We start from the raw sequence: 25,360 nt of genomic DNA, 5'->3' as shown, positions 1-25,360 counted from the left end.
GTTCTGCAACGTTCCAATCTTTTAGAAGATCAGGGTGACGCCTCCGGTTCAAGTCTCCTCGGCTCTGAATGCACACAGGCACGAACCTTGTCGCGTTCCTGCACATCGATACTGGTATCAACCCTGCACATTGATCCTCGAGTTAACACCCTAACCTTTGATCCTTTGATCAAAGCTGTCGGCGTGTCCTTTGAGTTGAGTGTCACAGAATCCGGCGAAGTGCTGATGATTGTGTCATCACTGTGCCAAACAGCAGCTTCTGGTGGAGTGCTGACTGCCGAGTGGCGAGCGACCAAGACATATTGGAGCATGATGCGGACAAATCGCAGATGGGCGTCCTGCACGCGCGCGTCGGCAATGATTGCCAGACAACGGCATGCCGTCGACCATACTCGTCCAGTCCGTGCAGGCGGCGGCGGCCGGTGGCGGTGGAGCTGCTGGTGATCTAATACACGCATCCTGTCCGCCGATCAGCTGGTGATCCGCGACGGTGGACAGGCGCCAGGTAACATCGAGCTGAATCTTTTTTGCTTTCGCCGTACGTGCGTGCTGGCGTGCTGCTGTAACAGGACGTGAACATTTTGTGAGGCACGATTTCGCGATTGTCCGGCATGTTTAGGTGACACGGCCCTTTCCTACGGAAGTGTGGATGGCTAGATGCAGGCAACTTGACGGGATGGAAGTGATTCGGCGTCACGTCTGTGGATGCAGGACTGGATAGAATTTCCTATTTGGATACCACGATCAAAGGTTGTAGCTGAATATGAGGTGGTAGAAATAAATAGAATCCAAATACCAGGCCTCGTTCCTTTATAATACGATCTAGCTTCTGCCCGAGACGGCAATGCCATCCGTGTGGGTGCAGAACAGAACCATCCACACGGAGAACCAAACAGTGGCAGCGATATCCTCAGGAGGCTTACCTCTGAGTCTCTGACCCGCCCAGATTGCTCTCGGGGTCTCGCTCCTGCACGCTCATCGATACGGATGAGAGAGAAGTAGAATAAAGGAAGAATATTTGTAAAATTAAGGACCAACGGTAGTTACTCCTGGATTATGAGTGATTGATGATGTTACGTGGATTTGGTGTATCTCCTGACTTATGACGTGGAGATGTAGGATGCAACGTGAAGGTCGACGGCATGCGGTGAAGGTTAAGCGAAATGTTCATGCCGATGGACTAGGCGGTGAAGGATGAACATGAGTAGACTTGGACCGAAGGATATGAAAAATCTGGACGGAGTCAAGGACGGTCCACGTGATGCACGGAAGAGCAAGAGTATATGGATGTGATGAAGACAGCGTTGGTCAAGACAAGGAGGAAGATGATGGCAAGTTCGAGTAGGCTGACCTAAAACAATCCTGGTGATGCCTAGAGCGTTGGGAGGGGGTGAACAGGCGTACCTGAAAAATCGGAAAAATTCTTCGTAGGAATTAAATGTGTCGGAACTTCCGACACTGGATCGGAACTTCCGACAAAACTAAAATTCTTATACAAAATTCAAAATTAAACTTGAAACTGCAGAAGCTGGCTGAATCAAAAGTTACACAATGATACTAGGAGACTTCTGCAGGTGATCTTTGCAAGTACAACAACTCGAGTACGTAGATCGTCGTAAAATAAACTCTACGTCAATAGGAACTAAATAAATGCAATAACCACAAAACACAAGAGATTTGTTCCCGAAGTTCACTACCACTAAGGAAGCTACGTCTCCGTTGAGGAGCTCACAAAGAGCCGGATTTTCCACTAACCCTTTACCTCACTCAATCAACCACAAAGGAGGATTGAGTCACTTACTATAAAATCCATAAAGGATAGGCTAATACAAATTTTCCGGGGCGCACAAACATGAGAGGACGCTCCACGGACGACACGGACGACACTAAAACATCTAGAAGTAAGCTTCAAGAGTAACAAACCTAAATCGAAAGATGAGTATGCTTCAAGTGCTCTTGAGATGAACTTGGCTGCTCTTTCACTTAAAAGGTTGAGTCTCACACCTCAATCTTGCTCTCACTCAAGCCCTAACTCAAACCAACTAAAGAATTAGCTCAATGAGGGTTTTAAAAGGAGTAGTAAATACTCTTGGAAGTGTTTGTTTCGGGTTAGGTCAGCACCAAATGAAGGGGGACCAAGAGGGTATAAATACCCAAGCCTAAAAAATTAGCTGTTAGTGCACTGGTTAAGTGATTGTCGGAACTTCCGACAATTTTAACACAGCAGGCCGAGAATCTCAAACTTCCGACACATACTGAAATAGACAGTAAACTAGATGCACAAGTGTGTGATTTTGTGTCTCTCCTTGATGGTCAGCATCTCAAATAAGCACTTTGACACCTTCATACTATCCATTCGCATCCCTTGAGGTGTTTTCTAAACTCAAATTCAAAATATAAAATAAGTAAAGATCTTCTTTTAAGTCCAACACCATTCTTTAAGCAAATTTGGCGTCTTTTCTTACTTTTTTTATTTCATTGAATTTTAACCCATCAAAAAAATTGATAAACTCATTAGCTCCTTAATTTTGTATATCATCAACACCAAAACCCACTTAGGAAGCCGAATGCACTTTCAAATTCCCATTTTTGGTGATTGATGACAACACAATTAAGGCTCACAATAAATTCAGTAAAACATTTTGAATTCAATTATATAATTGAACTCCTCCTTAATATGTGCATTCATCAAGATAGATTCAAAAATAGCCTCAAATACTATTTGCACATATTAAGAAAGATTTCTTTTATATAATTGCATTCGCGGGGTGCAATATGTGATAGATATCAACGTGATGCACATGACAAGATATATCACAATAACAAAGTGAAAATGAACAAACACCAAGTCATGAGCATCACAAAAGCAATAAGGTTCTAAGATCACACTAGCATAGAGAAACTCAATAAAGTTTAACAACATTAAAAATCTCATTGGGTACACCAGATATTATACAAATACAAGTTTCATTTGTCCACAAGTACAAGAGTTTAAAGTTCAACGTTTCAACGACGAAGCAAATATAGATAAAGCAGTCACAAAACCTATGGTGAGCTCACTCCCCCTTTGACATCAAGCACCAAAAAGGAGAGACCCTTCCATAGCCACTACTTGTCATTGTCATCGTCATCTTCGGCAATTTTACCCTTGAGGGGTATTTGGGTTGTGTGATGTTTTGATCATTTAACCAGACGCATATACATAGAGAGTGGGCTCGTTTTGGAAGCTATTTTTTGAAAGGTCCTCCCATTTATTTGTGAAAGAGAGTTTGTTAGGATCCGACAGAGGGAGTAAGGAGTGACTCTTAGGATCCGACAGAGGGAGTAAGGAGTGACTCTTTGTTTGAGTTTTTTGCCATCTAATGCTTTGATTTGGTTAGGAATGGCGTGTAATTAGATCTCGTGAAGTAATCTAAACGTCAATCTTTTGTCATCCTGAGTGTTTTTATTTTTCTTTATTTTCGAGTAATTTTCGGATGATTTTTCATTCTTTGTTTTTTGCTACAATTAGGTTCAGATTTCTTGAGGAATTTTGATGCTAGAACATATGTGATCAAGTCTAGGTGATCGCCTATCAAATCCCTCCCCGAGCACCTCAAGTTTCTTGTTTCCCTTAAATTTCCTCCTATTCTAAAGTTCTCGGGATTTTGTGAAATTGGAGTTAAAGGCTCTTTTCCCTAGATCTATTAGCTTAAGGTTAAGGATGTATGGCTGAAATTTCGTTTGAATTGTTGAGAATTGAGAGAGTAATTTGATATCCAAGTTTATAAAGCTCTTGTGCTCTTTTCTTTGTTTGCCTCTGTTCTTGTTCTTGCAGGCAAGGTGATGGATTGAAATTTTCATGCCGATGGACTAGGCGGTGAAGGATGAACACAAGTAGGCTTCGACCGAGGGATACGAAGAGTCCGGGCGGAGTCATGGGTGGTCCACGTGGTGCACGGAAGAGCAAGAGTACATGGATGTGATGAAGACAGCGTCGATCAAGTTAAGGAGGAAGGCGATGGCAACTTCAAGCAGGCTGCCCGTGCAGCGTGAGTGCAAAGACTTGAAGGCGTCGTGGCACTTGGTGGAGGCCGGACACACGTCGACATCGTGGTCGTGCGGCGACCAAGTGGAGATGGCAGGTTTCCCAGTTTGGGCCTCAAAAATGGGGGCACGTCTGGTGCGGTCGGATGGCGGCAATGGAGGGCACGTGGCGTCATCGCGAAGCTTGCGTTGAGGGGAAGCAAAATCGTGAAAACGGTGCGTCAGTCTGGTGCTCCGATAAATAGTTTGAGAATTTTATCCCTGAGGGGTATTTGGGTTGTGTGGCGTTTTGGTCATTTGCCAGATGCATATATACAGAGAGTGGGCTGGTTTGGGAAGCTAATTTTTTGGAAGATCCTCTCATTTGTTTGTGAAAGAGAATTTGATTAGATCTGAGAGAGGAAGTGAGGAGTGACTCTTTGTTTGAGCTTTTTACCATCTAATGGTTTGATTAGGTTAGGAATGGCTTATAACCAGACCTTGTGAAGTAATCTAAACGTCAATCTTTTGTCATCCCGAGTGTTTTTGTTTTTCTCTATTTTTGGGTGATTTTTGGATGATTTTTCATTCTTCGTTTTTTTGCTGCAATTTGGTTCGGATTTCTTGAGTGATTTCGGTGCTAGGATATATGTGGTAAAGTCTAGATGGTCGCCTATCAAATCCCTCCCCGAGCACCTCGAGTTTCTCCTTTCTCTTAAATTTCCCATGGAGCGCCGTATCTTTCAGTTTGATGAGGCTGAAATTTCGTTTGAATCTGCTGAGAATTGAAAGAGTAATTTGAGATCCAAGTTTCGAAAGCTTTTGTGCACTTTTCTTTGTTTGCCTCTGTTGTTGTTCTTGCAGGCAAGTAGGCAACGAGCGCGAGCTGATGAAGGAAGGGGACGCGGTGCGGTAGCCCAGGCATTCGCGGTCGAGGCGCCGCAGGCGCGGCGCGCGCGGCAGGCAGCGGGCGGCGGCTCGCAGGGCCAGCGGCAGCAGGCCGGCGCCTGCAGCACGTGCGTGGGCAGGCCAGCACGCGCGGCTCACGCGGCCAGGCGTGCGCTCAGGGCAGCGGCCCAGCAGCGAGCGCGTGCCAGCCCAGCTCGCAGCCAGGCACGGCCAGCAGGCCGGCTCGCGGCGCGCACAGCCCAGCGCGCACCAGGCCTACCAACGGCCGGCAGCGGGGGCAGGCAGCCCTGTGGCGTGCAGGCAAGCCGGCAAGGGCAAGCGGCCCGGAGACGAAGCTGCTCTGCACAGCAGCAGGCTGACAGCAGCAGGTGGCCCATGAACATCATTCGCAGGTGAGCTGCTTGAGTGCTTGGCACATTTATTCTCGGTTCAGATTAGTGTAGGCCGGCAGCTTAATTTTGGTTTGCTCCTGTGAGATGTCATTTTCATTCAACAGTGCTACTTGCTTTGGATGATAAAGAACAATTGATTAATCTTTGCTTGAATGCTCTGGTCAATCATTTGTGTAGTTAATTAGCTTGCTGACTAAATGAACTTGAGCTTGTGTTTTTAGTTCACAGCTTTTCAGCTCGGTTTTCTTGCTTACACCTGTATCTTGCTTGTTGGTGCACTTGCTCTTTACTCCCCGGTCACATGCTTAGCTAGTGTTTTGTAGCTTGTTCTTGCTAATCTCTACTAGTTCTTCGCGCGCTTGGTTAACTGAATTTGATGATATCTTCGCTTGATAATCTGCTTTGAGTTTGAACCTGCTTTGTGTCGAGCTTTTTTGAACCATTTCTAAGATGAGCTTTCAACCAGTTGACTCGTATCATCCTGATGGTGTGATGTGGGGTGGTAATTGGATATAGGTCTTGTTCTCGGATCATAGAGACTTTGTTCTCGGATTAAAAGCTTCCATTCATTCCTCCTTCCGGTTGCCATTTCGGTCCTTCAAAAATACGCCTGTAGTTTTGGATAATTTGGCATCTAGAAAGAGGGAGTTCCTAAGTTCGTAGAACCTAATCGAATGAAGCAAGCGAGAGTACCTGTTGGAATATGTGGGCTTTTTGCCTAATATTTGCAATTAAAGAATTAAAAGCCCACTATTAAATGCTAAGCAAGTTATTGTATAATTCTGTAATTAAAGTGGAAGAGGATCCCAACCGACTTAAATGATGAACTGTGAGTACACCGCTTGTGAAACCGGTAAAAGAATATTGGCGAGCCACGCGCGTGCGCTCACCGTGCCGAGGTCGTGGCAGTGGGCGTGACGAGACGAGACGTGCCGAGCCTGAGCCTGATTATGATGAAGTAATGGAGATTGACTCTACAGAGATTAATCATGGTTCATTCTGGCGATTGATTCTATGAGTTAATTGCCATTACGCTGTTCGATGGCGTCCAGGTGCGTCCTCCCATCTCCTAGCCTGCCATCTATAAAACCAGGCTCCTTCTCCTCTTCTTCTACATGAGACATACACATCTCTTTTCTCTCCGCATTCTCATCACCAACGCCGCGCGCATATCTCTGTGTAGAACCTCCGGAACCATTGTCCGCTGAAGGTCCTGCATAGAACAGCGGGGCAATTAGATTTTTAGGAGCGTCTCCACGCAACTGCTCGCCCAGAACCGTGACGCCTTCATCGGCTGGCAAGGCGACTACGTCCACCTGCACAACTCCGTCCCTCGTCGCCACCGCCCGTACACCTTCGTCGACTAAGTACCACTACTGGTTCGTGGGACTGCACTACAAACATCTTCCTGCACCGAAATCATTCGACTACTTCAAGCAGGCTAATTGAGCATGTCTGCTCCAGCCGGTAACCGGGCATTCGGTGCCATTGGCACCGGACCCACCCCGGGATATAATCTGATACTCCTCTTTTTATTAGTTTCATCGTTAAATTCGTGTTAACTCTGAACACATGCGCATGTCTTGATTCACTCACCATAGTCATGAAATTATTAATAGCCTACAAGTGTAATTTTTGAAATAAAGTGAACCCAAAAATACCTAATTATCTAACAGTACCTAAACCTATTGATCATAAAAGAAAGTCGCTATTATCATTATCCATATCCATATGCTGATTCAGCAAGCCAAGCAAGTAAGAGGATGCGTGTTAGCAGGACAGCTTTCACGCTAGTTGCTCTGCTTGCCCCTTCGCTTGTTTGGAGTTGGTATTCAATTTTTCTTTCTATTAAAAGATCACATCAGTCGAGATAAAGGAAAAAAAAAGCTTCTCTATAGCCTCTACGTTTTGAGACATTATAGCTTTGGGATCGACCCCGGTAAAAAAAAAGGAATCCATAATAACTTAGGATCCATTGTTGTGTGCTAGCGGTGCCTAGGGCTTCGATGCTTCGAGTACGAGAGAAGCAATGGTGGGTGGCAGCAGTGTGTCCCTTTTATATGGCCGATTTTGATAGGTTCATCTTGTGATGTAAGGAAAGTATATCCGTATTTTCGAGACGGTCGGGCAAGAAGACTACTTCGACGATGAGACGGTGGGCCTCTCGTAGTCTGGTCGAGCCCGGACATGGTTGAGCACCGCGAATCAAATAGAAAAAGTCTTTTTTACCTCTCTGAATTTTAGGCAAGTCCGCATTTCCTTCCTAAGCTTTTTATCAGCTTAAAGCTTAAAGTTTAGGGAGATAAAAAGGAATTTTTCCAATCAAATGAGCCCACATATGTTTCTAGCCCAATCCGCACAAAATACAATAAGCGAGGCAAAGCCCATTCAATCAGTCCGTGGTGTTCCGGGCCACGACACGCAAGCGCCGCAGCTTGCTCGGCCCACGACATCGGTTCGGTCTGGACTCTCTGTCTTTGGAGGTGCTGCTGGTGAGATGAGTCCCTGCCGAATGTACATGCAGCTCGCTCTGCGGATTGGGTCTTGCCTGTGATGATTAATCGTACTAGATGATGGCGTGTTACGGACATGGGCGAAGCTTCGAGCACCGTGGTAGCATCATAGCTAGTTTCAGAGAGTGATAGTATTTCAGATGCAATTTCCATGCTCTGAGTATCATATGTTTCTTTCTGATTACAATTTTTTGTTTTCTCGGTTAGTGGTGTACTACAAATCCAACATTTCAACTATCTGAAAAAACGATGCAGATGTTGCTGTATCTGAAGAGGATGTCGGCTTGATTTTTCGATCCAGTGTGATCACGAAAGCAATTTCTATTCAGACAACACTTTTCCTGACAAAGCCACCACTAGTACTGTAATAAGATCTTCCTGCTATTTCATCTCTCGAGTGTTTTCCTTCCGTCTCTTGCCTCCTGGCTTGATTGTCTCCGAGATTCGGCGATGGGGTCCGCAACTCGCTCATAAAAACCTGCAGTTACCCGCTTTCAGTAGCGCAGCGACCGTGCAAGCACCTGTTGCTGCTCAAGTGCTCATGTTCCTGATTCCTGATGCAAACACATCGAGTTGCTACTGGTCAGCATCAACTCCTTCAGTGCCACGCGGCCACCAAAGCCTCTTTGGTCTAATGATCTGTCGGTACGCGTGGCCCCTGCTGCCGTGGCATCGATCGATGGCGCTGCTCCGTGCCGCCGAGACTATGGTAAGCCGTGCATCGTCTTGCATCCCATGTTCTTCGTAATGATAAGTCTACTAGGCATTGCTCAGTGGAATTTGTGCTGTGGTGGGTCGACCTCATCACCTACACGATGACAGCACTTGCACCAGATAATCTTTTCTTTTATGGGGGACACGGCAGACATTCGTCCAAAGTAGATCACTATTATATTGGTTCGCTTGATCTTCTGGTTTTACAGCGACCGGCTTCGCATATACTACTTAACAAGGAGCAGGATGCTTTAGTTGACAAAACCAGCCGAATCTTGCCAACCTGATCCTTATCTTCTTGGTCCTGTTCATGCTGACTGCTGATGCAATACTTTATCCCTTCCCTTGAAGGATCCAGCTCTGCCTCCACTCTTATCAGGTGGTAACAGGGCAGGGTCATGCAGGAAATCCTGCCAGATGATAACAATTAACAAGCATGCATGCGTGTTCAGAAAATCCTCATATTCAAATTGAAGCAAGTATATACAGATCACATCAGGACCAGGAACCTCTTTCATCAGATGCACTCTAGATCCTCATCTGCATCTCGTCCCATACATACATGTCGCGGCAAGTCCTAAAACCAAAAATAAGTCTTGTACATAGCTACTGGGGCTTATTGTGATCAGAAACCAAACCAGAACAGGCAGAGCACACTCAACAGACCCCAACCAAGGAGACGGCTAAGAATGAAGCGGCGGCGGCTTGTGTACTGTCACAGCATGAACGCCATGGAGTTGAGAGTGGCGAAGCGGGACCACATGTCCGCCGTGGCGGCCCTCGGCCGCCGCGCCACGCTCCGGCGGAGCTCCTCGAGCCTGGACAGGAGGAGCACGATCCGGCGGCACGGGACGATGACGAGCGTCAGCGGGATGAACCAGACGCCCAAGTCCACCACCAGCATCTCTCTCCGGCCTCTCCGCTCACTGCTGATGGCTCTGCAAATCTTTGGGGTGAGCTAGCTTTCGGTAGCTTCCTTACCAGCGCGGCGGTGCTCCCTGATCTTTATATAGTGGAGGCCTTAGTTCTTTTGCTCTCTCAGTGGAGGGCCATCAGCAGACTTTGAGTCAGTGCACAATGTTAGTGCTATCGGAGGGCCCACTTCACTGCCTGCATGTGGGGCCTGGTCCGGGTCAATGGTTTAGGCCTGTCTCAATGGAGTTTCATAAAATATTTCATAAGCATTAAATGTTATGCTATGTCAGCAAATTTGCTGATATAAGTAGGGTAGTTATAAGAAAAGAGAAGAGAGAGCTTGAGAGATTAGTTTTATCACCATAACACGCCTCGGTTAATAAATTCCAATCTTGATAACTGTACAATCATAAAACTGATCTTGTGTAGTACTGGTAGCTTTGTGAGCTAAGATAGCCGGTGTTCCACGCCTATTGATATATGGCCTGAAATTACTGAAAAGTTCATTCAGTGTTACCAACTGGTCCAGTAGCGGTAGAAACTCCCACCGTATTTTCCGGCCACTTGCCGGAAACCGTAGGAGCGATGCGCCTAAAATCCTCCCTCATTCAGGGTTGCTGTTGCATTTTCTTCTTTGCAGGCCAAAACAAACCACCCAGCTGAGTCATGAAAGCTACCAAGGGTAGTCCGGACTGGAGTTACCGTCTCTTTGTGCACTGCCTGCCTTGGTGTACACTTGCTTTTTTTTTTAAAGGATCAGTGTGCAATAGTTAATGAATAATTAAAGAGTACTGTACAGTAGTAGCCTTCACAACAAAGCCACCCCCAGGTCGGACCAGACTGTCCTTTTTTGTTTGATGATGACCAAGTAGCTTGCAAGGTTTCGCTTTCACACAAGGTAATTAGGTGCAAAAGCCACAAGGTTAGATATCTTTATTTTTAAAAAATTATGGCCATACCATAAACTAGAAATAAGTTCCTCTCAGAGAAAGTAAAGGATAGAAGCTGGATGGTGGAGGCACAGATACACCTCGATGAATCAGTGGATTCATGATAGCTTCTCTTTTCACACTCTACACTTTGTGCTTTTGCAACTGCCTACTGCACACTATACGATCTCGGAGGCACGATCACTATTATTGCTGGAGTCTTCGCGTGGTTGCCAAGGCAGGCTACATACCCAGATTAGCCGAGCATGCATCTCTTTCTTTCTGAAACGTTCTCACCCGTGAGGAACGCGCAGAGCCTGACGGATGGAATGGAATCTAATCACGGTTTCGTCGTGCTCTCCGGTTCAGTTAGCGGATCGATCGAGCTGTACCGCACGCACCGGATGCCATGGCAGGTGGCGCTGCTCCGGATGAGGCACGGCAGCGCGAGCCCTTTCGCCGAGGCTTTCGTCGGCGGACACGGAAGGCACGGGGCCGTGGAAACCGCAGGCGGCAGGCATGTGGACACGCCCTCCGGCCCCGGGTCGAGCTCGCGCTCGCTCTGGTGGGAGATTGCGTGAGGATCTTCCTGCCTGCCCCGTTCCCTTTCCTTGGCTCGGCTCCACCTCACTTTCAGTCACCCATGGAGTGGAGCGGCAGCGCCGAAGAAGAAGCCGCCACCGTAAGCAGCGTGAGTGCCCAAGGTATTCCGCGTGAACAAAAATGCAGACTGCCTACTCGTCGCTTCGGCGTCAGGGCCATCAATCAGGTGCTTGCTACTAGACGAACGCTACCACGTCGGTAGATGCTTGTGCCGAAGCCACCCGGCCGGGTGTGGTCGTGCACAGACAGCACAGTGCTACTGCTCGCATGTAGCGATGTACGTCTCCTGCGGAGCCACGTCTCGCCGGCCAGCGAGGGGAACAGTGCGTGAGCGGTCTGGCGGCATCGGTGCCGGCGAGCTGGCGGTCTCCGGTGGCGGCGCGGCGGCGAGATGCATACATGGGGGCAGTGGGGTCCGATCCGGTCCGGAGGACCATGAACTCACAAGCGTGGCCTCATCCCCCGGGATATACGAGATGGTAGCACTGGAATTCGGTGTTTGACGGAACAACTAGGTGACTGTTGATTGCTGAGACTTGAGTACTGTACTGTTTTTTTTCCTGCACTCGAGTGAGCACAACTGACAAGTCTCGATGGTCGAGCTGACGCATGCAGTCGGTGTGTGCTGTGTTCGATGGAAAGGTTGATCCAGGATTCTAAACAGCAGCCACAACCATGATCACAAGAAAAAAAAACAACAGCAGCCACCACCATGGGCCGCAGGCATGTACATGTTGGTCTGGGCTATTGCCACGTACATATTGCTGTCATGTTTCAGCCCAAGCCCAGTTCTGATTCCAGCCCATGCCGACCCATAGATGGAGCCCGCCCAATGAAGAAGCAGCAGGAGGCGCAGCGCCGTCCAAGGCACGCCACGCCACAGCAGCAAATCAGCAGCGCTTCCGTTTCCGCTGCAGGCTGCAGCTCAGCCGGGGGAGACGTCGGAGATCAGCGATGGCGGGGGGCGTGGACCTCCCCGTGGTGGACCTCGCGTCCCAGGACCTCCGCGCCGCCGCCGCCTCCGTCCGCCAGGTGACCTCGCCCGATCCCTCCGTGCCCTCAAACTTCCCGCGAAGCCTCTCTGCTTCGCGGGCGCAGCAGCGACTGAGCGCGCGCGCGCCTCTCACGAGCGATTTGGTTTCGTGCAGGCGTGCGTGGAGCACGGGTTCTTCTACGTCACCAACCACGGCGTGGACGGCGCCCTGATCGAGGCGGTGTTCGCGGAGAGCAAGGGCTTCTTCGACCTGCCCATGGAGGAGAAGATGAAGCTGCAGAGGCGCAACCACCGGGGGTACACGCCGCCCTACGCCGAGAAGCTCGACGCCTCTTCCGAGTTCGTAGGTTGGGTATCTCTGTCCTCGTCGGCTCCTCCTCTGCGCTTGGTGTGGGAGTTTTGGTCTGAGTGACTGCTGTTGCTTAGCACATGGCAGGTGCTTTAATAACGCCACTTGGTCAGTTGGTGCCGGAGCGCCTCACCGATGGAGCTAGTAGTGCTCTTCCTTAAGATTAGAAAATTTAGAGGATTTACTGTTCCCACCTGCGACGTTTCAGTAGCGCCAGTTTGTTGTTGTATAGAATGGCTCACTGGCTGTGACAGCTAAAACTGAACTAGAACCATGATAGGCCTGTTTCTTTCAGAAATGTGTCGTTCGTTGCTCGTTTTTCCTGGTGCTAGCTACAAACATGAAGGTATATTCATTTGGTGGAACCTGTCTTGCTTCAGTTATTTGATTAGGCTGTGCATGAAACTTGGAACCATATGCACTGGTTGAGGACAGTTCCATAGAGAATGGATAAGTACTGAAGAAACCATTCGGCATGTCCAGGGGGCATGTCGTTGTCGCATGCAGTTTGAAGTGTCATCCGCATAGATTTGATCACTTAAATTTATGGTGCTTGTAATGATATGGTTAATCTGTCATAGGAGATTTTTGGAATTTTTGACTCCTATGCCAAACTCCCTGTAATTTTCTTCTGCCTACCTAATGAAAAAACAGATCTCCTGCTAAAAAGTATGTTCATTAAAAAACATATAGTTCAATCTACTATTGCTTTCTGAATTGCGATATTACAGGAGACCTCAAGGAGAGTTTCTACATTGGGCCTATTGGGGACAGTGATCTGCAGAATGATCTAAACCAATGGCCTTCTGAAGGTACTTATCTGCTTTGCCATCTTTTAGCAACTAATAAGTATGCTGTCTGCCATCTTGCTTTATATCCATGGACATAATTCATGTTATCAGATGACTATTATGTGCTCTGAACATTTGCTTCTTTTTCTGGCTATCTGTAGAGTGCTTTCCATCTTGGAAGGAGACAATGAAGTCGTACATTGCAACTGTTCTGTAAGTCCTTAAAACAAATAAAGAAAATCTTTGGAAGAAACGTTTTGTATATTTGATAAGATAAAATTGTCTATGGTATTGATTTATGCTGTTGCTTATTCCCTACTAGGGATACTGGCAAAAGGATACTCTCTCTAATTGCTTTGGGTTTGGATTTGGATGCTGAATTCTTTCACAAAATTGGTGCATTGGACTGCCCGTCAACGTTTCTTCGGTTACTGCATTACCCAGGTTCCAGTACTCCATTTCGTTGTATGTCATTATGGAAGAATCAAAGTTTAGTGTAATATTTATGAAATGCTGCACTACATTCTTAATCTTGTTTTTTTGTGTTTCTTCTCATATGGTTCAGCAGTTCTTTGTGAATTTCCCATGCTCCCAAAAAAAATTAAAATAGAGAAACTACACAAATGGAAATACAGGTGTTCTTTTGTCTTGGATGCACATGTTACTCTTAAGAAGGAGACACCATCCTATGTTTTGTTGCTTGCCTGGTTTGGAGTTGGGGAGCATAACTACTGCGTCCACAAAATATTTAGGGAAAAGGGTCAATTCGCATATTTATACTTGCATGCTCTCACGTGTATTTGTACAGAAACTGGTATGTACTTAAATCCATATTTTATTAAAAATTAATTTCGATTTATTTGAACATGTTCATACTTAGTGTATTAGCATCTTCTAGCAGAGGCTATGCAGAGCCGTACATCTCTCTTTCCGATAGTTCAAAGTATCTACCTTACTGCTGTGTACTGGAATGCAGTCTTTGTTATTGAAGTACACTCTCTGAAGCAATGTTGATGTAAGGTATATAATTTTGTTGGGTAGTTTTTTTTCCTGTTCTTCTACTATACGGTAAGTGGGTGAACAGACAGACAAAAAGCATGGGACGTCTTTAAGTTGCTTCTAGACGCTGTTAGTCCTGGTGACCTGAGTGTTTTTCTTTTCTTTTTGTATTATTGAGCCATCGAGCAACTTTGTGTTATGTGCTTACACAGTATTTCCTGTTTATTGGTTCAACACAGGTGAAGTAAACGAGTCTGATAGTGGAAACTATGGTGCATCAGCTCACTCAGACTACGGTGCGATAACCCTTTTAGTAACAGATGGCACTCCTGGCCTGCAGGTATAATATCTATTCCAAAAAAAATTAGCTCATCACCTTCAGTTTTATTCAAATTTTGTACCTAGTACTCGTGTACTACAAGTCTACCACCACCCAAATGGAACATGGGCTCTTAAAAACTCGACCGGTGGGGGAAGAACCGCCCCCACGGCATTGCAATTAAGAAGGGGCAGTATGACCCCGGCCGAGAACCCCCCGAACCCTAGCCCATGCCCATATGGGCCAAACCAAACTTGGGCCGGCGTATACCGTTACCCAGGCCGGCGCACTGCACCATAGCCTGGGCCGGCGACACACCACAGCCACAGGCCAGCGAGCACAGCGAGGGGATTTTTTTGGTGCAATACCAGGGTTCAAACCCTGGTCGGTGGGCACGACCACAACCAGCCACACCACTGAGCTATTGCTCAGTTCGCGGAACATGGGCTCTTTGTTTCATAAAGTAGACACGGTGGCCTCATCAACATTTATGTTATGGTTTCTTACGCTGTTAGGAGTGTACAGATATGCAGGGAGAAGGGTAGGGATCCTCAGCTATGGGAAGACGTTCATCACATTGATGGGTAAATGCTCATTTTATGAATTCCATGAATAGAAAGTTAGAAACTCTAATATGGCAGTTCAGTGCCCTCTACAGCGAGTATAATTTGTTGTTCTGTTAACTTCTGGACACCTGTTTTGGTTGTACTACTATTCTTCAGATAATTCCTTCCAGGTACAGAACAATCTTACCGGCCCTTGTGTTGCTTGTAGGGCCTTTATTGTTAATATTGGCGACTTGCTAGAAAGGTGGACAAATTGTGTTTTCAGGTATCATCCTTCATTACTTTTGTTGATTCATTGTGTGCTAGTATCATAGATCATAGATATCATCAACTATAGCAGCAGACTAGCAGTTCGAACTGCATACACATATTTTTCCTTGTTCAGAGTAGGCAAATGTGATAAAAGATAAAATGTTCCTCTTAAGTCATAGTAAAGGTTATTAATTTTGTCTTGTCAACATCATAATTCATAAACATGTTTCCTGGCATTGTAGTTGCATATATATGATCGAGAAGATTCTCTTGCAGTTCTGTTTTATTTTGTCTTGTGCACTTATATATTCCAATTCATCTCTGCAAAAGAAAACCCTTATATATGAACTTTGATTGCTATCCGTTATCCTGTAACTTGTAGATCTACACTGCATCGTGTTGTTGCTGTTGGTAAAGAGCGGTATTCGGTGAGTCCGTTCAAATTTCCTACTTCAAGAATTTCAGCTCCCGTTAAAGGAGCGGAATAGCCCTTTACACAGTTTTTTTTAATGTATCAGGTAGCTTTCTTTCTTGACCCAAACTATGATACGGTGGTTCAATGCATCGAAAGTTGTTGCAGTGAGGCAGATCCACCGAGGTCCCATCTCTCAGCTTAACATTTGGCTAGTTTTATTTGCAGTTGCTTCTCATGCCTTCTAAATCTTTACACCTCTTCAGGTTTCCACCTATCAGGAGTGGTGAATATATAAACGGGCGGATAAATTCCACATACAAATAATCATCCATCGTTACATTCCACACACAAATAATCATCCATCATTACATGTGTAAAGCTATGCACCTTTATAACCGCTTGTTGCCATATTCTCGTTTGATCCCGGATCTAAAATTAATTAGCTTTCAAGAACACGCAGAGAGCTAAGCGTGTGAACTGAATCTCCCTCCCCATGTATCGGTCTTGCACCGGGACGACTGCACTTTCTGGATTTGCTGCCGCCATCAGCCACCGGTCATGCATCGTCAGCAAGTAACCGTCGTCGTCGGCGACTGCCGACTGGCATCGCGTTGCGTCCATGCATTTCACGCGGTGCAATCAGGTAACAAGCGGGTGTCAGAATCACACGTTTCCAGAGCAGTTTTTCTCCCTGTCTAGCAGGTGTTCGATGCTCGACCTGTGACAGTGTTGCCAAGCACTTCCTCTGAAGCCAAGTCACCTGCTGGCTGCTGTAATCTCTGTGACAGCATCCAGCTGATGGACTAGTAAAACCTCTTCTAGCTTGCTTCCTAGGAGGCAACCGATTCCATTACCATCAATCCCTTTCTTTGACGGGCGAGATGGCCAGGCATCTCGATCGGTTCACAGTTTCATACCTGTTGAACACGACCAACCTGCCATCTAGAAGATTAGAAGCAGGTCGGCATGCTCGAGCAGTAGGCATCAGGCCATCAGTGAGACACACTCCATTACTCTACAAGGCTACAACAAAGTGTGCGCTGCTCTAACTCAATCCATGTGTCTACCTGAAAGACTTGCTCGAGTCTCGAGTAGGCTTTTGTTACGCACACCACATGCGACTCAGTCTGAAACAGTGAGATCCGTTGGGGAACTGGGCGGCCAGCTTGCTGGCGGGAAGCATGACTTGGGAGTCGAGATGAACGGTCAAAAAGGGTTGCGTGAGTCGTGCCAGTTGATTAGCAACCAGGTGATGGTTGAAACTGATCAGCCACCAGGTGAAAGCTCTGCTCGACCATGGCCAGGAGCCCCAGGACTGACGACCAATCCAATGGTCAGCTTGACGGAACAAATCGGAGAGCCACACCAGTCGCAGCCCAACGCGCATGTCAATGCCAGGTGTCGAGGAGTTCTCTTCTTCTTGGTTGGTAATCGTCTAGAGAGAACAGTAAAAACAGCTGCTGTGACCTATCAGACACATTGTCATCAGAGAACTACTCGTGAACTTCTAGTTTCTGAAGAGTTTCTAGCAACAATGTTGTGATAGATGCAGGTACAAAGGCATGGGATCACTCTGTCTGCGGTTGCCCAACAATTACACTTAGCATTGAACCTTAATCCTTTTGTGTCAGAGAAAAACGTGGACAGAATTCCGTAGAACGACTAAATCAGCGTGCATATCTGATGCGTTGAAATTAATGGATTGTCAAGGTTTTGCCATTTTGTGTCGCAGAGACCGGAACTATTCCTTTTTTCTAAAAAGAAGGTTTTGCCGTTTTGTATCTCTCACAATTTTGATTGGATTTGCTCAACAAACATTGCAAGGATAATAAATTAAAGTTTGACAGCCTTCAACTATTAATCTGACGTAACCCTTATTCTCCGTAATTGCCCCCCCTTTGGTCCAAGATATGTATGGCACGTATGATTACTATATTAAGCTGTGCAACAGAATAAGTTTAGCTGATTTATTTTCCTTGTGCTCAGAGAAATAGTTGACATTTTGGCAGACCTTTTAATTGTTTTCTGACGAAGTAACTTTGTCATTGACATACCTGCATATCTAAACTTAGTTTCCTCTGTACAAGATTTAATGTTTCAAAACAGTACTCATAACTTCATCGTACAACATGTTGGCTAAGATGGCTGTTGACAGCTCGAATGTCAGAAGGTTGTTAATCTTCAATGCAAAATATTAGTTGACCATCGTTCTACTAAGCCAAGTCATTAAAAAGGAAAACCTAGCAAAAACAAAGAACACAATTCTAGCCATTTTAATTAGGAAATTGTATGAAGGTATATATATATATAGCAAACCAGGACGTTTAAAGTTAAATGGTTTGCAATACTTGCACAAGCATTAGTGAATGATTGCTTAACTTCTCATGACATTTTGTGCTTGTTAAATAAGAACTACTGCCTTGCATCCACATAAGTAACATGGTAGATAACATGATGATGGTATAGGTAGATAAAACACGTATAAATGAAGAAGAATGTAAAACTAATATTCCTCTCACCAAGTAATTCGGTTAAAAACCCAAACTCTCATAGAGGTGAGTTAACAACGTGTATACCAATGTCCTTGTCTGTATTGTGTTTCAAAAAAAAAATGAGCACTTACTTTTTTTGTATTATTTTGAAATACACAGCATGCCTGCGAATTTCATGATTTACAGTCAACTTTAGTAATTTATTTTAATTAGTTTTCATTTATTTTCTAGTAACCATCAAGATTAAATACTCTTGTTTCCAAGACTTGGGCACTCGGATTATCGTTTCATCTCATTTTTTTCCTTCTACCATCCTCTTCGTTTCAAAACCTCTCGCCATTAAAACCACTTGTCCCGCATTGAATTTATTTGCTAAAAGGGAAAATGAATTCTTCAAGAAGGTCAGCAAGAGTGCAATTTATTCTTTTCTCGTGTCTTGTCCTATAATGCAGATATTCAATGTTATCGCATTAAAGTGTGACGACGCAGAGGGGAAAATAAAAAGCGAAACTCAAAACACCAGTGCTGTATAATTCTACGCGCCCAAAGTCAAACAACAAATTAGCAGAGTATTAAAGCCTCAAAACAAGTTGAACTTTTCAGCTAATATCTTTCATGCGCAATTTCATAAAGCGAAAGGACGAGAAAGAATCGGTGGAGCACACATTGAAATAAGAAAACAAGCATTGACTCCATTCCCATTAGCCATTCTGCACCCCCGCCCCCCTCTTCTTTTCCTGTCTTCATAAGCCCGACAGCGAATTCTAAAAGTACTATCCTTTGTTATAGAAATATGTATAATCCTAATCAGCCTAGGCTTTCATAAATCTAATCCATAATGATATGGTAGCCGTGCATGGCCTGCAATCCCTGTATAAATACCCCTTCCCACCCTGCTCCCCTTCTCCTCATCCCCTTCCGGCTTCAGGCCTTCTTCACCCTCTGACCCTCTCTCCCTCTCGCTCTGATCCAACTGAGCCGCCGCGCGTAGCTTCCCGAAGCCACGTCCTCGAGCTGCTACGCGCCGCGCGATCCAACAACGCCCCGTGCGCGCGCGTCGTCGTACGTGGGTGATCCGCGGCCGGCCGAGATCGGCTGCGAGCCTGGAGGCAGCCACTTCGCGGCTAGACGACGAGCGCTCCCGTCTAAAACTAATCCCAGCCCCGGATCCTTTGTTAATCCTCCCCTCTCTCTTTTGCATCGAGAGATCATATCCATTTCCGCCTATAATTTAGCCTCTTGCCAGCGTTTGAACCTCCCCCTGTTTTCCCTCCAAAAGCTCCGCGCGCGCACGCACACGTGCAGCCGCAGAAGCTTCCAGCCGCCATGTGCGAGGGGCTCGTCGGCCAGCTGCTGCCGCCGTGCCTGTGCAATGCCAAGGGCGGGGGGGATGGCCGTCGGGTTGGTGCGGTCGTCGTCTCTCCGGACGTCGCTGTCGTCGTTGTGAACGACGCGGCGACCGTGGCAACCTGGAAGGAGCCGCCGCCGGTCCTGGCCGACAGGCCGTCGTTGACCAGGGGCGGCGCGGCGAGCGAGGCCGCGTCGATCCTGCGGCTGTCATTGCCGATGATCATGACGGGCCTCATACTCTACGTCCGGCCGATGATATCGATGCTCTTCCTCGGCCGGCTCGGCGAGCTCGCCCTCGCCGGCGGATCCCTCGCCATCGGCTTCGCCAACATCACGGGCTACTCGGTCCTCTCCGGCCTCGCCACGGGGATGGAGCCGGTGTGCGGGCAGGCCGTGGGCGCCAGGAACCTCCCCCTCGTCGGCGCCACCATGCAGCGGATGGTGCTTCTCCTCCTCGCGGTGTCCGTGCCCGTCGCCTTCCTCTGGGCGCACATGGAACCGCTGCTCCTGCTCTGCGGCCAGGACGCGGCGATCGCCGCCGCGGCGCAGCGCTACATTCTGCTCTGCCTCCCGGACCTCCTCTTCCAGTCGTTCCTCCACCCTCTCCGCATCTACCTCCGGACCCAGTCCATCAACTTCCCGCTCACCGCCTGCGCCGTGCTCGCCGTCGCCATGCACCTCCCCGTCAACTACATCCTCGTCTCGGTCCTCGGTTTCGGCGTCGAAGGCGTCGCCCTCGCCTCCGCCCTGGCCAACCTCAACCTCGTCCTCCTCCTCCTCGCCTACATCTACTTCTCCGGCGTCCACCGCGCCACCGGCGGCTTTACTCTTTCCGAGAAGCTGTTCAAGGACGTTACCGGGTGGATGCGGCTGGCCCGGCTCGCCGTCGAGAGCTGCGCCAGTGTCTGCCTCGAGTGGTGGTGGTACGAGATCATGATTCTCCTCTGCGGCCTCCTGGCCAACCCTAAGGCCACCGTGGCGTCCATGGGGGTGCTCATCCAGACCACGTCCCTGCTCTACATCTTCCCGTCGTCGCTCAGCTTCGGCGTGTCGACGCGCGTCAGCAACGAGCTCGGCGCGAACCGGCCGGGCGCCGCGCGCGCCGCGGCCCGCGCGGGGCTCGCGCTGAGCGCGCTCCAGGGCCTCGCCTCCTTCCTGTTCGCCGTGTCCGTGCGCGGCGTGTGGGCGCGCATGTTCACGTCGGACGCGTCCATCCTGGCGCTCACGGCGTCGGTTCTGCCCATCCTCGGGCTGTGCGAGCTCGGCAACTGCCCGCAGACCACCGGCTGCGGGGTGCTCCGCGGGAGCGCGCGCCCCAAGGACGGCGCGCGCATCAACCTCGGCGCGTTCTACGGCGTCGGCACGCCCGTGGCCGTGGCGCTGGCGTTCTGGGCGGGGCAGGGCTTCAGGGGCCTCTGGCTCGGCCTCCTCGCCGCGCAGGCCGCCTGCGTCGCCGTGATGCTTGTGGTCATCTCCCGCACGGACTGGGCCAAGCAGGCCGAGCTCGCGCAGGTGCTCGCCGGAGTCGCCGCGCCCCTCGGCGGCGACGGCGGCGGCGAGCGCGCCGATGTGAACGGAGACGACGGTGGGAAAGACACGGCGCCGCGTGTCAAGGTTGCGGCGCCCCATGGCGACGAGGACTCCAGCTTGCTCATCACTGTGCAGGTCTGACCGGCACTAGGCCTCGACAGCGACGGCCGTCTACGTATGAATCACGGTAACTAGCTGGTAGGCATGGTATATAGTAGGTGTGAAGTGAAACAAGATTTTTTGCAGTCCAAACATTTTTTTGTGGTGAGTTCGTATGGGTTGGTGGTGTCTGCTTGAGGAAAAGTACGTGTACCACGTTATTGCGGAAAAACACCTGAGACTTTGAGGTGAAAAAAGCTAGGTGTTTTCTGTAATTACGTGGCTATACTAGGTCTTTAAGTGACCGCTGGTAATATCTAGGTGGCCTGGATGCCAACATATTTTTGTACCTTTTTTTTTGTTTTTCCCGTTGTATGATGGATGCTTGTACACAGTATACAGAGAGGATGCAACCAATTTTTTGCTTCATTTTTTAAAGAATCCTCTGCCGTAACAGATCAGCTGTTTACTCCTTCCAAATTATAAATATTTGAGTTTTTGACAACATAGATAATTTCTAATGTTATAGTTTGAAAATACAGAAAATGTACGCTTCAACATGTTTTCATAATCATAAAGTTTGTTAGAGTTTCTGAAGAATGAATTTCACAAAAAATACAACTATTCAAGTCTAACTATCAAATAACTCGAAAAACAGTACAACTACTTTGCTCTACTTTCATAAAACTTTTTTTTCAGCGGGCCTCTACTTTGCTCTACTTTCATAAAAGTACAATGTTCCACGTGGACCCGACAATTGTCCACCACACGAATCGCCATGTGGATCCATACATTACTTGCGTGACTGACATGGGGATGCATATGCAAAATAAAAATATTATAGGTCTATGGAATAGATGCCTGGAGTTGTTGCACATTTATGAAATATAAATCTCAGAAATTGTAGTCCCTTGATAGTTAGTAAGGCACAAATGGCTGCAATTTTATGATTTTTTTTAAAAAACACAGCACAGACGCTCACATACACGTGCACACAACCCTATCTCTATGAGCACCTCAGAATACTGAGCCGGCTGATTCTTAAAATTAATAAAGTCACCACAGACCCCTTGCTGTCGACGGGCGGGTCGTCTACCACTAAAATAAAATAGCGCAGGTTAAATTTTGGAATAAATTCAGAAAAATACAAGCACCCGTCCCAAGTCGGGGACTCGAACCCGGGTGGGCAGGTTCCACCACAGTGAAGTTAGCAGCTAAGCTATGCAGTTTTATGGCATTAACTCTTCATTAAATATAAGCTAATAAATAATACTGTAGTTAAAGTAGCACCCGACCATGAAAATTAGAGGTCGTCGTGTATTTTCTACTGGAGGGAGCTAGTACTCCGTATACACCAGCGAACTCTGCCATGCACACGGAAATCACTTGGGCCAACATTTTTGTGAAGCTAATAGCCACTTCAACAATTTTACAGAACCTTCCGTACGCCGCCGTTCTTAATTCAGAACCAAACAGCATTCCAGTGGATTGGGTTGGTACGACTCGTTCTTCCCTACCCTACAGCACGGTTAAAAATAGGGGCACCCTAACCTAACTCGACCATCAACCACGCGACCACGCACGTACGTCCGCGCTTACGCGCGACGGCCGGTGTTTTGACGGGCCCTGGGTGACGCACCGCGCGCGAACGTGCGGGTCGCTGTCGCGCGCGATGTCGGCGGTGGACGCAGCGGGCTGCCGCCCCGGCCGCCGGCACACACCCACTGCACTACACACGGCCGGGCCGCAGGCGCACGTGAGAACAGAGCCGGCGGCGGTGGCGCAAGTAGATCGAGTTCGCCATGACCGTGCACGCATCCTTGATCAGTTCCTCCTCCGCCTTGGTGAAGCGCTGACCGGGCGCCGCACGCCAAACCTACCGCGCGCGCTGCTACTACTACTAGCTACGGAGTATACTACTAGCTTATTTTGCTACTGGTGGCTAGGTTTTTAACGTTATGCCATCTCCGCACCACCACCTTGCCATTCCTCGCAGCGCCGGCTGCTCGCTCGCTCGCTGACATGTTCTCGCGTGCACACCGGCCTACGGTGTCGACCTCATCGATGACGACAACGATCTCGCGCCCGTAGTTCAACGCAAGATCTTGTATTCTAGGTTAAATTTCTCGCCATTCCTGTGTTTCTCTGATCCGTGTGTGTACATGCATCGGCATTGTGGCTAGCCGTTACCTGAAACGCGATCGCAGGTCGACATTTGGAGAGTGCTCGCGCACGGGGCATCATTTTCAGGGCCAGGCTGCACACGGGTAAAATACGATTGCTCAGCCGTTCTTACTTTCTATTTGCTCCACACACATACTATGATACAACTGGGCTTGTGTTTGTAATGATTGTTCCTCTCTATCCTGCTGTCAACTCTATCAGAGCGTAAGACCAGAGATCAACCCGCGATTGGTGCATTTTTTTTGTATACACACCTCGGAATCCAATCATGGACATGGGCATACAATAATGAGGACTAATCCGGATCGTCTACTTATAGCTGCATATTCTGGGGTTTGAAAGGGAATCTTGCTAGTGTAATCTCCTACGTAAGGAGAGGGATTCTGTTGTGCGAAAACTTCCATGCCTTCGTTTTCCTTCGATTTTCTGAACACCGTCTACATACGTAAACTGCTGATCCATGCTTCTGTACTTTTCAAATGGGTTTATGGATCATGGTCGCCGGCCATACGAACTTGAAAAGTACATTAAGCTGTAGCTAAAAAAGGAGTGCAGATATGATCAAGCTGGCGCGCACGGCTTTGTGGTGCCCTAAAGGAGCAGAATGACCTTACAAGTCCTGCTAAGAGGCAAACTGCGTACGCGCGCGGCAAATCGGTGGATCTTCAGAATGAATGTGATCGATGCTTCAGTTCCATTGGTCTCCTGAAGTGGCTCGATCAGACCTTTGCATCGATTTCCATCAGCTCAACGACCCCATAAGGATAAAAGAAACTACTGCAGATCGGTACTGCATGCAAGGGGAGTGGCAGGGAACGATGACCTAATATAACTTACCGTACACAATTCCAAAGTACAGCACTCTCCTTGCCTAAACAATTCAGAGTGATCGTCCGTTCATCTTGGCCCTTCTGAAGTGCAACGAGCAAATGCAGGTGTACTAGAAAATGCTTGATGCAGGTGGATCAGAAGCTTCGAAACGGTTTCTGCTTACGCTTATCTGGTAAGTCCGTTGACATTTTGATGCATAATGCATGGTAGAGTAGTAGATGGAGAAGTTCTATTTTTAATCGGTTGACTATTTGGAAGATATGAATCCCATGATGCGTTGTTTACAGTCGGATGGGAAGCCAAGCTGGGAACTGCCTATCTGCAAGGTTGCAGGCCGGCACGCTGACATGACACGTACGCTTTCTCATTTGCAGGATGAACAGCTAATCACGGCCAATATAATAATGTGCAAGTCCTTGGCGATGGTTTTTTCATGTTTGCAACCAATTAGGACTCGCTGACCCCCGCCTGCGATGGCTGTTTGACCATGAGAGAGCTAAAGCTAGAGGCATAAGATCGATCAGAGATGAGGGCTGTGTGCGTTGCAAATTCACACCACACGTAGATTCACTAACAAGTTTGAACTACTTTGGTTTAAATCCTCGAACTATTATAAAAATCTAATTTTCAACCTTCAACTACAAAACCGGATGGAGAGGCCATCCAACTGTCAAAATCTGGCCCTTACGGTGGTTTCGAATGTGGTTTTGTATTTTCTAAAAAAATAAAAAAATTCTAATTATATCTAAAAAATCAAAACTAATTTATTTTAAATCAGAAAAATATGAAACTAGTACCAAAATTTTTCTAAAAATATAACTTATCTATTATTATTCTATTTGAATCTTATTTAATAAAAAATAATAGGCATAACTTCAAGAAACCAAATACTATGAATATAAAAAAATTGGATCCGAATAACTGAAATATAGTGCCAATAGATAGGTTATATTTTTAGAAAACTTTTGATAACATTTCATAATTTTATAATTTAAAATAAATTACTTATAAATTTTTTTAGTTTCAAATTAAATATTTTTAATTTTCATAAAATAGAAAACCATCTTCGAAACCACCTAAAGGGCCAAATTTGACCGGTTTTGATAGTTGGATAGCCTATGTTATTCGATTTTATAGTTGAAGGTTGAAAATTAGACTTTTATGATACTTCGAGGGTGTAAACCAGACTTTTTTTTTGTTTTCCCGCCT

At 47.2% G+C, this 25,360-nt stretch overlaps 2 protein-coding genes and 1 long non-coding RNA gene across 7 annotated transcripts; 2 read left to right on the top strand and 1 right to left on the bottom strand.

Annotated features, from left to right (window-relative positions):
* Positions 1-8,693: 8,693 nt before the first annotated feature.
* On the bottom strand, positions 8,694-9,250 carry LOC112876603. The gene is made up of 2 exons (XR_003225342.1): positions 9,043-9,250; positions 8,694-8,943 (listed from the first exon to the last, which is right to left on the bottom strand). It is a non-coding gene; the product is annotated as an uncharacterized LOC112876603 (long non-coding RNA).
* A 2,581-nt stretch (positions 9,251-11,831) lies between these two features.
* LOC112877336 (2-oxoglutarate-Fe(II) type oxidoreductase hxnY-like) lies at positions 11,832-17,259 on the top strand. 5 transcript variants are annotated; one of them, XM_025941631.1, is made up of 12 exons: positions 11,832-12,012; positions 12,129-12,321; positions 13,055-13,135; positions 13,276-13,327; positions 13,437-13,579; positions 14,353-14,453; positions 14,958-15,016; positions 15,207-15,263; positions 15,633-15,678; positions 15,769-15,848; positions 15,929-16,036; positions 16,126-17,259. In XM_025941631.1, the coding sequence occupies exons 1-11, from the start codon at positions 11,935-11,937 to the stop codon at positions 15,987-15,989; spliced, it is 951 nt and encodes a 316-aa protein (XP_025797416.1). In that variant the 5' UTR covers positions 11,832-11,934; the 3' UTR covers positions 15,990-16,036; positions 16,126-17,259. The 5 variants fall into 5 exon arrangements, with proteins under 5 accessions (XP_025797416.1, XP_025797415.1, XP_025797414.1 ...); XM_025941630.1 differs by having other exon boundaries at positions 16,117-17,259; XM_025941629.1 differs by having other exon boundaries at positions 15,929-16,147.
* Positions 17,260-19,075: 1,816 nt separating this feature from the next.
* LOC112876740 (protein DETOXIFICATION 49-like) lies at positions 19,076-21,565 on the top strand. The gene has a single exon (XM_025940912.1). It carries the CDS (start codon positions 19,484-19,486, stop codon positions 21,176-21,178), a length of 1,695 nt encoding a protein of 564 aa, XP_025796697.1. The 5' UTR covers positions 19,076-19,483; the 3' UTR covers positions 21,179-21,565.
* Positions 21,566-25,360: the final 3,795 nt, after the last annotated feature.

The sequence above is a fragment of the Panicum hallii genome, chromosome 9, assembly GCF_002211085.1.
Source record: "Panicum hallii strain FIL2 chromosome 9, PHallii_v3.1, whole genome shotgun sequence".
NCBI lineage: Eukaryota > Viridiplantae > Streptophyta > Magnoliopsida > Poales > Poaceae > Panicum > Panicum hallii.
The sequence above is the reverse complement of the archived record's forward strand: the minus strand, read 5'-3'. Positions and strand labels throughout refer to the sequence as shown.

Bases quoted from the DNA above. Each gene is read 5' to 3' on its own strand.
- LOC112877336 (XM_025941631.1), top strand. From the start codon at position 11,935: ATGGCGGGGGGCGTGGACCTCCCCGTGGTGGACCTCGCGTCCCAGGAC. The intron at 15,264-15,632 runs GTATCATCCTTC...TGTAACTTGTAG, and splicing joins TGGACAAATTGTGTTTTCAG to ATCTACACTGCATCGTGTTG. The intron at 15,679-15,768 runs GTGAGTCCGTTC...TTAATGTATCAG, and splicing joins TTGGTAAAGAGCGGTATTCG to GTAGCTTTCTTTCTTGACCC.
- LOC112876740 (XM_025940912.1), top strand. From the start codon at position 19,484: ATGTGCGAGGGGCTCGTCGGCCAGCTGCTGCCGCCGTGCCTGTGCAAT.